General features: G+C 49.3%; 1 protein-coding gene across 14 annotated transcripts in view; it reads left to right on the plus strand.

Moving 5' to 3' along the window:
- Nucleotides 1-15,313, plus strand: part of BACH1 (BTB domain and CNC homolog 1) — a 29,505-nt gene extending 14,192 nt beyond the window's left edge. Inside the window, exons 1-6 of one of the 14 annotated variants that reach the window (XM_006105822.3) lie at nt 445-1,903; nt 2,037-2,109; nt 5,825-6,117; nt 8,651-9,985; nt 11,315-11,521; nt 13,963-15,313. In XM_006105822.3, the coding sequence (XP_006105884.1) occupies nt 2,079-2,109; nt 5,825-6,117; nt 8,651-9,985; nt 11,315-11,521; nt 13,963-14,418 (2,322 nt within the window). In that variant the 5' untranslated portion in view covers nt 445-1,903; nt 2,037-2,078 and the 3' untranslated portion in view covers nt 14,419-15,313. The other 13 variants (XR_002826972.1, XM_014447899.2, XR_002826973.1 and 10 more) reach the window with 13 other exon arrangements.
- Nucleotides 15,314-15,514: the final 201 nt, after the last annotated feature.

Raw genomic sequence — 15,514 nt, forward strand, 5'->3', positions numbered from 1 at the left:
AATGTTGTAATAATCATGAGCTGCAAAAACTGCATTATTCTACCCCACCTCCCCCCGCTCCTCCATTAAAGAAATGTTATGGCATCCTTAGTGACATGGTTTTAACATGGATTGCCAGCCCACTTTCCCATATGTCACTGTAAAACAGCGGTTCTCAACATGTGGGTCGCGACCCCTTTGGGGGTTGAACGACCCTTTCACAGGGGTCACCTAAGACCATCGGAAAACACATATATAATTACATATTGTTTTTGTGATTAATCACTATGCTTTAATTATGTTCAATTTGTAACAATGAAAATACAGCCTGCATATCAGATATTTACATTACGATTCATAACAGTAGCAAAATTACAGTTATGAAGTAGCAACGAAAATAATTTTATGGTTGGGGGTCACCACCACATGAGGAACTGTATTAAAGGGTTGTGGCGTTAGGAAGGTTGAGAACCACTGCTGTAGAAGTTCTTCAAACAGCGCCGTTATTGTGCTGCTGTAAGCCTTTCTGCTACTCAGCCTTGTTCAGACTTTGTTTTACATTTTCTTTCAGCCTTTTTTGATATATTCATCCATGCATCTTAACCAGTCAAACTTAAGATTTTTTCCTAAGACAGAAACAGATTTAGAAAATAGGATTATCAGATATGATGTTTAAACAAGTGTGATATTTAAGATCCGCCAAAAGTAAAAGAAAATAGCAAATCTTGGTCACAGAGCCCTTCTCCCTGGCTCTTCAGCAGGTGAGTCAGGTCTCAGAGCGTTGGGAAGAATGCCAACTTGAATGATCGTCTCTGACTTAAATTCCATAGATGTTTTGATGTTAAGGCACTTTCAGAATTGGGAATGGTGACAAGAAAAGCCATGTTTTAAAGAAATTCTTTCCTGTGCACATCTCCATTTAAATTAATTTTCTTATAAAGGCCCCTGAAGGAAAGACAAAGGACTGAGTTGTGGGGCTGACACTGTGGGGCTTTGCCGTCCACTGGACAACAGAGGGGAAGGTTCCCCTAGTGTCCAGAGCTGCTCCCACTCTGGGTACCTGGGTGCATCGTAATGGACCTCGACCGCCCTGGTGTAGGGGATGTTGAAATGTCGGAGGGAGCCACGAAGGAGGCATGGTGAGGGGACTGAGCCATAGAGACCCTGTCCTGCGGCTGAGCTGAGTGAGGCAGAGTGATGGGCGGGTGCTGGAGGGGGAGTCAGGCAGAGTAGTGAGGACGAAAGAAGGACCTCAGCCGGGCCGCCATGGAGGCACTGCGTCAGTGTACAGGCCAGGAGAGTGGCCTGTTGCACTATTTCTGATATCAAGGGTCACTGGTCACTTATTGGCCCCCCTCCCCCCCAACCCTTGGTCAATAGGACTGTTTTGGAAATCATTGTTCTCTTTAGTTGGATGTTACGGTTAAGTGAGAATTGACCAGGAAGTAGTTTTTGTCTGAAGACTTACTGCAAGTAGATATTTTGGGAAATGTTCCCCTTCCTGTGTCTGTGGAGGATAATGATCACTGTTGTCTCCTTCACCCGGGCGGGCATCCGTTCTGGTCTGAGCATCTCTGGGTTATGTTTTGATGTGGGGACTGTCTCTTGTTGTCATGGCACCCCCTGCTGTGTGGCAGGGTAGACACCTGTAGGAAGGACAGTTGTCACCTTTCACTGAAGAGGGAGGGTGTTTGAAAGGTTGTCTTTTCCTATGAAATGAGCCTTGGGTGTTGGATGACTTTCTGTGCCTCCCACCTTGAGAACTTAGGACAGTGCAGCCCCGTGAGACGTGAGGTGGGTGGTGCGCCCGCTCTTTGCTGCCCGTGGACGTGACCCTCACAGGATCTCTGAGTGTCTGCGTCAGTGCAGGCAGGCCTGGCTCCACGACCCGATAGTTACCTGAGGTGCTTAAAAGTTTTTAAAAGTAAGTTATCTGTCAAGTTACTGGTATTAAAATGTGATAAAACCACAGCACCATTTTTCATTTTCTTCATGATTTTGGAAGAAAAACATCAAGTGATCACTGTTTTAAAACTCACATTGTGTGTGTTGAGCAGAGAGCAGAAGTTATTTCCAAATGGAGGTACAGGAAGCGTGAAATGTCTGCTCATCCTTCGTCAGCGTTACCGGGTGAGTCAGCAATTTGCTAAAGTCAGCAAACTTTTACTTTGAACTTTAACCATAGTATATGTAGAAAAAATCATCTGTAACATAGGAATCTAAATTTGGTATTAATACATTAACAGAATTTTAGTTTTGGAAGGTTCCTTGGGGGTATTACATCTTTTTAGGTTTGAGAAATATTAGAAGGTGACTCCGTGATATTCGAGGGATGTGTGCATTCTTACCTGATTGAGTCATTGCTTGGTTACACTGCTGGGTGAGAATGGGGTACTGGCCACTTGGAAGGGTTTTGGAATTAGGGCAATAGATTTTCTGAACTTCCTGTTGTGCCCCATGCCAGTGAGGCCAGGGCTGAGGGGCCTCATTCATACAAGTCAGTGAGGTGGCTGTGCTCAGAGCTGCCAAGCCTTGCTCTTTTTTGGCCGTTGTCTTGCAGGTGTATCCAGCTCCCAGAGCAATGAGCAAGGGCTCTCTCGCTCCTCCTGGCTCTGGACAAGCCATCAAGGGTGTTTCTCTGAGTCCCGTCTCAGGGCGTATATATGGCAATAGGCTGTGCTGTGTTTGGAAGAAGAAGTTGATGATTGAGGTTTTGGGTTTGTATTAAAAATATCAAGTCATTCATTCAGAAGCAAGTACCTGCATTGAACCAGGTCCTGTGTTATATGCTTGAGGGCAGAAAACAAGACTCGCAAGGTTTTAACATTTCAGCTGAGACCTAAAAGGTGAGGAGGTGGCCAGTGAGGAGCAGAGGTCCAGGCGCGGCAGGGAGGAGTTTGTGCCTGTGGGCAGGACGAATGGTGAGGCTGGAGAAGAGCAGGAGAGGGAGTCAAAGGCTTGAGAAGACGTTGGGTCAGTAGGTAGGAAATCTGACCACGCAGGTCCGAGGACACGCTGAGGCGTTAAAATTGGTCATCAGACACTTGGAAGGCATCACAGGATTTTCAGCAAGGGAGGATGACATTGCTGTGGGAGAATCAACTAGAGCAGTGGTTCTCAACCTTCCTAATGCCGCGACCCTTTAATACAGTTCCTCATGTTGTGGTGACCCCCAGTTTCATTGTTACAAATTGAACATAATGAAAGCATAGTGATGAATCACAAAACAATATGTAATTATATATGTGTTTTCCGATGGTCTTAGGCGACCCCTGTGAAAGGGCCGTTCTACCCCCAAAGGGGTCGCGACCCATAGGTTGAGAACTGCTGAACTAGAGGATCCAGAGGGCTTGAGGGGAATGAAGCTTTTGTTATTGTCTTGAATAGCAGCTAATATTTACTACTTGTTGGCTGTGGGCTAGGCAGTATGCCAAACCCTTTTACTCTCGTCCCAGGGAAACCTTGTGAGAGCCCAGTGGGTGCTGTTGTTATCCCTGCCTCACGGGTGAGAAAGCAAGACCCGCGAGGATCAGCAGCTGGCCCAGGCCCCGTGTCAGGCAGCGGCCGAGCTGGGACTTGAGGCCAGACAGTGTGGGGTTCCAGACCCCGTGCTGTGAGCCACTGGCATGCGCTTTCAGGGCAGGAGGTGATGGTCTGCCAGCGGTTCTTGACTGTGAGCGGGTCACGCTGGACATTTTTTTATACAAGAGAAATTAGAGTACTTGGGACTAGTAAAGGTAAAATATTGGTATGTGGAACTTTGGTTCACTTTTTTTTTTTTTTTTTGTACAGCTGTGCGTGTGCATGTGTGAGCTTGTAAGCCATTGGAGAAAGCAAGCAGCGTTGGTGTAGCCGAGAGCCGGTGGAGTGGTGGCAGTGCTCATGGAGGGGAGGGGGTCTCGGGGTGAGGCGCCGATGTGCAGTCTCCGTGTGAGATGCACACAGGGCCCAGTGTGGGGAGGTGTCAGGACGTGCCCCGCTCTCTGGGGGGAGAAGAGGGGTCCAGGTGTGCGTGTGCGCAGTGCAGGCCTCCTGGGCTGTTCACTGCCTGGTTCCCTAGCTTCTCTCAGCGGTAGCTGATGGGACAGGGTTGGCATGTCACCCACATCTGCATCTTACAGCAGATCTGTAAGCTGGCTCTGACTTGTGAGGTGAGCTGTCACCCCAAACTGCCTAAGCAGGGGGTTGAGCCAAGAATAAATTCTCTGGAGTTGAAGGTGAGCGGTGAGCCACCCAGTGGCAGTGGGCATCGCAAGTCGTGTTGGAGTGAGGGTCTGGGAATGGTTTGGCTGCAGTCAGTGCCCTTGGGATCCAAGGACCTCAGGGTTCCAGGGTTGAAGGCCCAACGTAAAAGTTAAGATTAGTACAGTTTTAGGAGTTCGCAAGGCAGGTGCAGCAAAGCACAGGCTGGGACTGGGTGCGGGACGCAGTGGCTGGGAGGTGACCGTCTGGAGAAGGTGGAGCTCTGTCTGTGGAGCCTCATGCAGGTGCGTGATGTCCTTGACCGACGGTGCTGGCCTCTTCTTCCCAACAGTGATTCCCTGTTGGTAACTGAAATACTAAGACCAGTTGCCAAAGGGAATTGTCTGTTTCCTACGGGCACCCCCCAAGTCGAGTAGTTCTGTGGGTGATCTTGGAGTTGATTGCGTGTGGTGCCGAGTCAGTCGGGTGGAGCGTGAGCACAGTCTGAGATGTTGTTTTCATCGACTGCTTCTGAGGAACTGCTTCAGCCACACGGAGCACCGGGAAGCAAGCGTAGAAGTAGGATAGAGTTTGAGCTGCATCGTGTCTGAGTCTTGGAGGTGGAATGCCCTGGCTTGGTCTGTCTGAACGCTGCAGTCCTTGTCTCTCCTCACTGTTTGGAGGAGAGTGGATCTGAGGACAGGAACGTTTCCTCAGTTGCTGAACATTTGGGACCTTGCGGCTTTAGGCAGTGAGTCAAGTGTCGGGGGCCAGGGGGTCACAGGAGTGGTTCCTGAGGAGCTTCTCAGCGCCGTCACGTGATCACATGCCGTGGGAGGTGCACACACCATGGGGGTGCACACACTGGGGGTGCTCACCACGGCGTTGGGGTCTGGAAGGAAACTCGAATCACCGTCTGCTTTCAGCTCTGTGCTTGGAAGCGTCATGTATGAGGATGGTAGCACATGTCTGAGACACACACATAGGCTGGGCTGCCTTTCTTTGCAGGTGGTTGTATGTGATAAAATGCATGGAGGCTACTATATGTTAGTTTAGATCTTAAAAAGAGACATTGTTGATAACTTGTCCTAACGTTTTGAGAGAACCAGGAGCCTCTGTGCATGTGACCTGTGTTACAGCGAGGAGGGAGCTGTGCTTGCGGCCTGCACTGTGTCATGTGGAGCAAGACTTGTTCTCAAAGAGGTCATTTTCTCCTCCTGTTGGAGGAACTTGACCTTTTGTGGGACGTGTCCCTTGTTAGGAAGCACCATGCCCTGCTGCCAGCTGTCAGGTTGGGGATGGGGCCTGGAGAGCGTGGTGCACCTGTGCCCTCGCACTGGTCAGTCTTGTCCCAGCTGACCTCCTGGGGACCCACATGCCTGTTCACGTCTTAAAGCAACAGGAATGGGGTGCTCCCCACAAATGTCTTGGCCCTTCTGCTCTGCGTCCTGTTTTCTCAGTATGAAAGGCCTCACGTCAGAGCCCGTGTAACCCTTGGTTCACAGGTTCTTTCTCCCCCACCCTGAGAACCTTTGTCCTAAATTAGTTAGAAAAGTGTTATCCAGCCCTGTTTTAAATGAGGGAAATTGGTTAAGTGCTTCTAGGGTCACTGAGGCCTTCATGTTCATTTTTGTTCAGGTGACACCTTGCCTGTGTCTTTCAGGTTGGACACAGTGGGGAGAATGCTTTCACGGCACGTCCCAGCCCCACTCGCAACTCAGGATGTCTCGGGGGGAGAGCGCGGTGTTTGCCTATGAGTCCTCGGTGCACAGCGCCAACGTCCTGCTCAGCCTCGACGACCAGCGCAGGAAGGATGAGCTGTGCGACGTCACCGTCCTCGTGGAGGGGCGGCCGTTCCGCGCCCACCGCGCCGTGCTGGCCGCCTGCAGCACTTACTTCCATGCGAGGGTCCTGGGCCAGGCTGACCCGGAGCTCAGCATTTCTCTCCCAGAAGAGGTGAGTGGGTCCACCCTCGGGAAGCCACCCTGATTTTAACTCATGGAACCTAATTCAGTCTCTATGGTTCACTCGGTTAAAGACAAAACCATCTTGTCTCAAGGCTCAGGCGCAGTTCCTAGGTTCTGCAGCAATACATTTAACTTTTTTCACAAAATTATGACATTTTGCATGTAAAATTATTAATTTTGGATTTAGTTAAAAGTATTTATTGAGCAGATGAATAACGTTCATTATTTTTAATTTTAACTTTTTTTTTTTAAAATATATTTTATTGATTTTTTTACAGAGAGGAAGGGAGAGAGATAGAGAGTTAGAAACATCGATGAGAGAGAAACAAGGGCACATGCCTGGGTTGTGGGTTCGGTCCAACCTGCAGGAGGCACCCAATCAATGATTCCCTCTAACCATTGATGTTTCTATCTCTCTCTTCCTCTCCCTTCCTCTCTGAAATCAATAAAAATATTTTAAAAATATATATTTGTATTGATTTCAGAGAGAGGCAGGTTAGGGGGAGAGAGAGAAACATCAGTGATGAGAGAGAATTATTGATTGGCTGCCTCCTGCATGCCCCCTACTGGGGATCGAGCCCACAACCCGGGCATGTGCCCTGACCGCCTTTGCCCAGTTTCCTCCAATGGTAACATTTTGCAGAATTGTAGAATATCACAACCAGGATATTGACATGAATACAACCCATCATCTTATTCAGAGTTTTTGGTTTTACTTGCACTAAGTGTGTGTGTGTGTGTGTGTGTGTGTGTGTGTGTGAAGTTCTGTGCAGTTCCATGTGTCCACCACAGTCAGATACTAAATGGTTCCCACACCCAAGGAACCATTTATAATTGCACCCTCCATCCCTAAACCTTGGCAACCACTAATCTGTCCTCCTTTCTAAAGTTTTGTCATTTCAAAAATGTTATATAATTGGAATAACACAGTATGTGACCTTTTAGAATTGGCTTTTTTCCACTGAATTCCCTTGAGATTCATCCAGGTTGCATGTATCAATAGTTTTTTTTTGATTGCTGAGTAGTATTCCACAGTATGGATGTACCAGTTTTTATTGAACTGTTCGCCTATTAAAGGAAATTAGGCTCGTTCCAGTTTGTGGCTGTTACAAATAACGTTGCTGTGGACATTGGGCCGAGCCAGCTCAGCCAAGGGTTCGAGAGCCTGAGTGAGGGCAGCGAAAGGATGAAGAAATGACAACGAGAATAAGCTGGGTCGGTGGATCTCCTGTGCCTGGCTGAGGCCACAGAGAGAGATCCAGAGGCAAGCTGAGCCTTTATTTTATAGCCAGAGGTAAACAAGGTAGTGGTCACCATAGTTACAGTGTTCTTGTCAGTTTCACTTGTTTTGGCAGCACTTGCTGCACCTCCCACAGCCCATTAGCTACGTAGGAAGGATCTAGGGAGCGTCATAAGGTCAAGCTTAATTATGCTAAGAGGGCTGTGCCCTCTAAGCTGGGACTTGTTTGTGGCTTTGCCAGCAGGTCAGTCCGAGGCTTAACCCTATAGCCGGTCCCTACAGACATTTGTGTCCAGGTCATTTCTTGGGGACGGAGGGCAGGATCCCGTTGGCAGGCCTTATGGGGTGGCGTTTTAGCTTTACAAGAAGCCCTGGACTGCTTTGCTGAGTGGCTGTGCGTTCCCATTCCTGGCCAGTGTGAGTGCCCTGCTTCTCCGTGTCTCACCAGGGAGAGCTGCTTTTTGTTTCAAACCATTTGAAAGCCAGTGCAGTGCGCACAGCTTAGAATGTTTTTAAGGAGATCACGAAAACAGTGTCTTGGCCACTCTTACAGGAACTCAGTGTTGAAGAATCAGTTCTGTATCGTAACCCAGAACGAGGCTTTCCCTGCACTTCACCCGCTCAGTCCCGTCTGCCCTCACGGTGTAGAGGCAGGTTCAGTGCAGATGTGCACGTTTCTGCTTAAAGCTCGTGTAGCCGGGAGCCCGTGGATCTTTGCATGGTTTTTAGAACTTCACTTTGTTCACTTTTAAAATTTGAATCTTTAAAAATTTTATTAGAAGTTTTTGGGATGAGATAAAGGTAACAGTTACCATTTATTGTGCATTTGCCCTGGATCAGAACTCCTCGAAGTCCTTTAGCTATGTTGTTCTCCACCTGTAAACTGCTCCCTCTGTGGCTGACAGCAGCTGGAGTTGTTCGCATATGACTGCCTGGTGGGCTGGCGTGGACACCGGGGGTGACTGCGTGTGTCAGGCTCCTCCTGCTGTAGTTACCGGTGTTTATTGCAGCCCGTTTGGAGACAGTGTGGTGCTGCTTCTCTTTCTTTTCCCGTGTGAGTACGTCGTAGTCATGTGTCAGTCAGCGTGGACTCTGTGAGTCGGTGTGTGTGATAGCGTGACCCCTCAGCTCTGTACTCCCTGGGAATGGTTGTCTTACCAGTTAAAGAATCTGCTTTATCGTGGTCACAGGTAAGTTACTCATCTCTCGTCCCGTCTGCTCTTGTGTTATCGACTAGACAGCTGTCGAGTAATGCATTTGTTTTCATTTTGTACGTTAACAGGTGACAGTTAAAGGATTCGAGCCTTTGCTTCAGTTTGCCTACACGGCTAAGCTGTTTCTGAGTCAGGACAACGTGGATGACGTGTGCAGGTGTGTGGAGTTTCTAGGCGTCCACGACATTGAGGAGTCCTGCTTTCAGTTTCTCAGATTTAAGTCCTCGGACTCCACTGCCAACCAGCAGGAATGCCCGAGGAAAGCCTGCTTCCCCGCCCACTGCCAGAAAGCAGGCCTCAAGCTTCCACTTCTGGACCAGAGGGATTTAGAAGTTAATGAGGTGGAGGAATTTTTGGAAAATAAAAATGTTCAGACTCCTCAATGTAAACTCCGTGGATGTCAAGGAAATACAAAACCGTCACCTCCCCTACAAGACAGTGCCAGTCAGACATGGGAGTCCATGTGCCTAGACAAGGGGGCTGCTCTGGCTCTGCCATCTCTATGCCCCAAATACAGAAAATTCCAGAAAGCGTTTGGGACGGACAGAGTCCGCGCTGTGGAGTCAGGGTTCAAAGACGGTCACACTTCTGTTCCGCCCAGTGAGACGCCTGAAGGCGAGTGTCCGGGAGGAGCCCAGGACTGCGCAGACTTGCAGGTGGTTTTAAAATGTGAAGAAAGTAACACAGCAGCGGAGCCTGAAGACACCACGGAGGAGCCTGCCTCTCAGTGCCCGTTGGAGCAGACGGGGGCGCCGTTCCTCCACTCTCCCGCGGACCCGCCGGGCCTCTACTCACTGTCCCTCCTGCACACCTACGACCAGTATGGCGACTTGAACTTGGCTGGTATGCAACCCACAGCAGTGTTAACCGAAAAGCCGTTGTCAGGCCCAGCTGTTGGAGAAGAGAAGACCTTTGCTGGAAGTGAGGATTTACTTTTGAAACCGGACTCCAGCCCTCGGGGAGAGGGCGGCCCCGCTCCTGGTGGTCGCAGCAGTGTGGAGCGGGAGGTGGCTGAGCACTTGGCCAAGGGCTTCTGGAGTGACCTCTGCAGCCCAGACGCTCCTGGCCCAGTGCCGCTGTCACCTGCCAGGGCCAACGATGGGGCAGGACAGGGCCAGTCACAGAAGCGGTCCGAGTGCCCCTGGCTGGGGATCAGGATTAGCGAGAGCCCGGAGCCGGGCCAGAGGACTTTCGCAACGTTAAGTTCTGTCAACTGCCCTTTTATAAGCACTCTGAGCACCGAAGGCCATGCGAGCAGCTTGGAGACAGCAGCTGACGGTTATGCCTCGGAGCCCCAGCAGGAACCCTGTCCGTACGCCTGTGTGATCAGCTTGGGGGACGACTCTGAGACGGACACGGAAGGGGACAGTGAGCCCTGCTCAGCCCGAGAGCAGGAATGTGAGGTGAGGGCTCGCGGGGGTGTTCGGTCGGGCTTTGCCACCACTGACGGGGATTCACTGTCAGCGCCTGGCGCCCCACCAGGGGAGTGCGTGGGCTCGAGGAGGGGACCACACCGTGAGGTGTGAAACTGTGGGGTCTGCACCAAGCAGGTACTTCTGTCAGCCGTGGCCTGGAGGCCCACAGGGCTGTGTAACTGCTCCCCTCAAACGCCAGGTCCCCGAGGAGGGGAGCAGTGGTGCTGGGTCCCTGTGTGTGACTCCTGAGCGGGTAGCACGGACGGTCTACTCACTGCCTTGGGGCCCTGCACCTGGGCAGCCCCTTGGCAGGACTGCGGTGCCCGTTGTAGGGATGCGGCCTGCAGCGCGACCTGCCTTTACTAGTATGTTACTCTCTCATAGCCATTCTTGTTCCCTTAGTCTTTCAGCATTAACTTAATGATGTCTAATAATTAAGTGCTACGTGTAGTTGGTGTGCGATAGCTGCTGTTTGTAAAACATGCCTGTAATTCCCAGGGCTGCTGCTGCTTTATCATTTTCCTGGTTCTGTAGTTGTTGGATGACAGGTTTGGGAGAGTGTAAGAGGTGGTTTGTCCTGGGCTTTGGGAGGAGGTGATCAGTGATGTAACTTACGAAGGAAGATGTATGCATGAGTTGTATCTGTAGATTTTTGTATGCTATTTATAAACTCAGTGTTTGGAACTATGAAAAGAACGTTAAAAGTAAAACATTTAAGAAGTTTAAAAATATTTCATATATGTAACAAACTAAATAGGTTGCCAGAAAAACTGACCAATATTTTATTTGCATTTTTGGTCATTAATATAATTAAGCTGTTCTACAATTTTGTTACTAGATTTTCTCCCTCAAATATAAATATATGTATCTTGAAAATGAATTTAAAATATTTACAACATTTTCCTAATTATTTTTACACTAGAGGCCCGGTGCACGAAATTCATGCACTAGGGGGGGAGGGTGTCCCTCAGCCCAGCCTGTACCCTCTCCAATCTGAGACCCCTTGAGGGATGTCCCACTGCCCATTTAGGCCCGATCCCAGCGGCAGTCGGACATCCCTCTCACAATCCAGAACTGCTGGCTCCCAACCACCTCTGCCTGCCAGCCTGATTACCCCCTAACTACTCCCCTGCCAGCCTGCTCAACGCCTAACTGTTCCCCTGCCAGCCCGGTTGCCCCCAACTGTCCTCCCCTGCTGGCCCGGTCGTCCCCAACTGCCTTCCCCTGCCGGAAAGTGAGATGTGTGCCTTTGTCTCCCAGGGCTGAGTGTGATAGCAAAACACAGCAGTGGTGACTGATGTTTGTCTCACGTCCTAGGTAAAACTGCCATTTAACGCACAACGGATCATCTCCCTCTCTCGGAATGACTTCCAGTCCTTGCTGAGGATGCACAAGCTGACTCCAGAACAGCTGGACTGTATTCACGACATCCGGAGGAGGAGCAAGAACAGGATCGCCGCCCAGCGCTGCCGCAAGAGGAAACTCGACTGCATACAGAACCTGGAGTCGGAAATCGAGAAGCTGGTAAGGATGCCAGAGAGTTAATTCCACCACATCCACCCATTCTTTTTTATTGTAGAGCAAACAGCTATTTTAATTCCTAAGTCAGATTATAATGTTCAATTATACATTAATTTTAAAATTTACCACATACCATTTTAAGAAAATAAATTATATGACATTTAGGAAGTAAAAAAGGATGTTTATAGACTACATATGTACGTATTCTACATATTATATCATAATATGTTATAAATTGAGAACTATTTCTGGGTGCCTTTTTAATGATTTACAAATTAAGGATAGTTTTACCATCTACCTAATTCTTAGGTGGAATCAAGATGCAAGACATTGTGAGGCACTTCAGTGTTTTGTGCCATGAATCTGTAACACTTAATGGTTCAGTTGTTCGTTAAAATACACTGTAGACTTGAATAACTTGTTTTGGTTGATACTAAAACAAACCCACTTGGATCTTTTATCTAAGGGAAAAAGTCAGATGCTGATAGGAAAGGAACATTCCGAGATCTAAGGAGACCCTGCATGTGAGGAATGCCTGCTTTGTTGAATCTTATTTTCTGTTCCAGCATCAAAACACAGGTTAACTGAAAAATGATTACCTTGCAGCCAGCCTGGTGTGTCCGTCCCCTAGTGGTGGTTGGAAGGAACATTGTGTGAGCAGCGGGAGCTGGGATTGGTGCAGCAGCAGGGAACAGGGCCACATGGAGGGAAGGCATTTCTTCTGTGCTCAGTTTTGGGTGTTTGTTAATTACTGGTGAGAGTTTAAAATTGTGATTGTAGCAAATCTTCAAGTATGAACATTCTAGCTATGAATAGCAGTTAAACAATTTAGAAAGAAAACCATGCTTTTATATACCTTCAAAAAAGTGGAAAAATAAAAATTTATATATTTTGTGTATACTTTAATTGTGCAAAAAGAGGAAGACATATAACTATTTAAAAAGACGAGGCACAACTGTAAAAAGGTTGAGAAACCAGATGTTTTACAAGTGAAGGCACGAGAGAGATGAAGACCTCTGTGATTTTGCTGACTGATTAAAGTGGTTGGGAACACAGGAGAAAAGTTACAGATTTGGGCCCTGGCCAGTTGCGCAGTGGTTAGAGCACTAGCTTGGGTCTGTGGGTTCGATTCCCAGTCAGGGGCATGTACCTCCGTTGTTTAGTACTTTATTTTTTTCAAAATATTAACTGCTATGAAATACTTAAAAACTAATTACCATAGTTAGATGTCCAGTTTTTTAGAAAAACTTTTATATAAAACCGTAATAGTACTTTTGTATAAAGCAAATTTCCTTTTACCCTTATAGCTATTTTTGTTCCAGAAAAGAATCTATGGTAGAGGATTATCACTGATATCACCCATCTAACTGTTAACCACAGCGTCAGCTCTATAGAACCTGCCCATGAGCAGAAAACCAAGAGCCCTGTCTAATCCCACAGGGGAAGCCTTTGGCCTCCTGCCAGCTTTTACTTCCTCTCCCTCTGGTCACCTGGCTCTTGCTGGCTCAGAGCAGGTGTAGGGGCAGCAGGAGAGGGAGTGGGCGAGGGAGAAGCATGCTGCCAGCAGGTGGTGGTGGGTGGGCTGCAGGAGCCAGCAAACCTGAGAACGTTGTGTGAAGACTTGCCTGGAGAGAGAACAATTCTAAACAATAATAATATGATTGACAAAACAGACCCCCCCATCCCCTCCCCTCACACCTAGTTCTTCACACTCGTAGCTCACACATTAGATTTCTGACTGTGGGCATTTTAGACGCTGAGTCCCACCTATCACGTGGGTTTAACGTTACTTAAATCAGCAGTCGTGGGACTCACCCAGCTGAGAGTGCAAATTCGAAGACATTTTGCACAATATTCGGCACAAAGTAAGTGCTCAGCAAATGCTAGTCGCTATTCGAACCTGGCGGTGATTTGAGTCGCAGGAGTTAGGGTGAGTGTGCTTCTGCCTCTTTTGACTCTGCTGTCTAAGATGTTAAGTCCACACGTGCTGTTCTGCAATCCGCAAGTCCAGAAAGCTCTGAAAACCGTACAGGGGAACAGTACCAGAGTGTCACCACCGCTTTGGCAGAAACTGATGCAAACGACATCAGGCGACGTAGAATCTTTTTTTCTCTACTTTGCGCATTGATATTTCACTGTGTTTTATTTAGAAGTGTAGAGATGTTTGACAGTGGGTGGCTGCCCCAGACCCCGCCAGAGGGAAGATGTGCGGCCACATTATCTTCCTAAATCTGAAAAATCCTGAATCCCAAGATACGTCAGGCCTAGGAGTTTTGGATGAGGGGTTATGGACCTGAGGTATTGAATACATTTTTCAATTGAATTGAAAGGAAAAATTCCATGTGACCGTGTTTACTGAGAAGACACTGCAGACACCAATGTCTGATCACCTTGGCAATGGTTGCTAATGCCCCCGAGTCATTGCGTTCTCTCTGTGCCCACAGCAGAGTGAGAAGGAGAGCTTGCTGAGAGAGCGAGACCACATCCTGTCGACGCTGGGTGAGACCAAGCAGAACCTGACCGGACTTTGCCAGCAAGTCTGTAAAGAGGCGGCTCTGAGCCAGGAACAGATTCAGATACTCGCCAAGTACTCGGCCTCAGACTGCCCACTTTCGTTTTTAATTTCGGAAAAGGACAAAAGTACTTCTGATGGTGCTCTTGTGTTCCCACCAATTCTGAGTTTACCGGAGGGGCCTCCTGCCACGCCACCTGCTGGGGGCCAAAGCCCCTGCTTCCCCTGCGGGAAGGGCAGTGGGTCGGGCTGCGTTCTGGCTCAGGAGTCTGGGCCGAGCTCCAGGGTGGTCCCGGAGTGCGCGGGGCCCTCGGAGCAGAGCCGGCAGAGCGCAGGCATCTCCGACTTCTGCCAGCAGATGACCGACAAATGCACTACTGACGAGTGAGCCTCATTCCTCCTTCCAGCCCCCGAGCCTCCTGCTGAAGCTCTGGAGTGTGTCTTGAGCCTCATCCAGCCATTGGTCTGCTGACAGGGCTGTTTCCCCTCCGTGGCCGAGAGGGCTTCTCTGAGGCCCCTGATGCCTCGACTCCACAGAGATGCAGGGATGGCGGCTTCCTGGAAATGGAGAAGTTCCATCGAACACGTCGTGAGGCTTTTATTCTGTTTCAAAGAATAATAACTGTTAGTAGCAACTCTCCCCCTCATTCAAAATGCCAGAATGTGGACTAGCCTGTCCAGCAGCCGTGTAACTGCAGGCGCCTACAGGGTTCCCCGAGGAAGGGCCTAGGGAGTCAGCAGCCTGCCCTGCCTGCGTGTGCTGAGAGCCTGGCCCCAAGAGCTGATGGGCTGCGCACAGTGGGGCAGCTGCTTGGGATGCCAGAAGCCTGGAGCTTGGCTCCTCAGCTCCTGCTAAAACCAGGGGTGGGTGGCCTACCACTGTGACCTTAAGCTCCCAGGGACCTTGGGGAGCTGGGGCAGGCGGGTGGCCCAAGGCAGAGGCTCTGGCCTTGTCGTGTGGCTATTAGGGGCTGTGGTCATGGCAGCGGGTAAGAGCTACGCTTCTCTCCTCAGTCTACCCAGCTGGTCCTTGAGGTCTCTGCCTCCTGACGTTCTGTCCCTTTGCGGGAGGGAAATGGGTGTTGGATTCAGGCAGTGTTGCCTTCAGCTTCTTGGACCCCAAGGGCTTGCCTGCCCCCCACAGCGCAGTGCCCTGCAGAGCCCGACGTCTGGGCAGAGGGCCACCTGCAGGACTAGGAGAGGCAGGCACTTTGATCTGGTTTTGAAATCCTATGGTTTACTTGTAAAAAGTATTATTGTAGATTTAAAAGATGCCTCTAGAACAACCGTATAGGTTTGTGAAACGGGATGAAACTCAATCTTGTTTCATGTGCATTTGAATTTGGAAACTAGAGTGAATGTTGCTCTGTTCCTGAATCTGGTGTCTCGGGGCCCACGGTCCTGGTCCTCTTAGTCGTCCCTTGTGTCTGCCCGTCCTGTTCAATGCAGCTTTCACCTCTGAGTGCTCCCGCAGCACCGCCTGC

Source organism: Myotis lucifugus, unplaced genomic scaffold (genome assembly GCF_000147115.1).
Source record: "Myotis lucifugus unplaced genomic scaffold, Myoluc2.0 scaffold_727, whole genome shotgun sequence".
NCBI lineage: Eukaryota > Metazoa > Chordata > Mammalia > Chiroptera > Vespertilionidae > Myotis > Myotis lucifugus.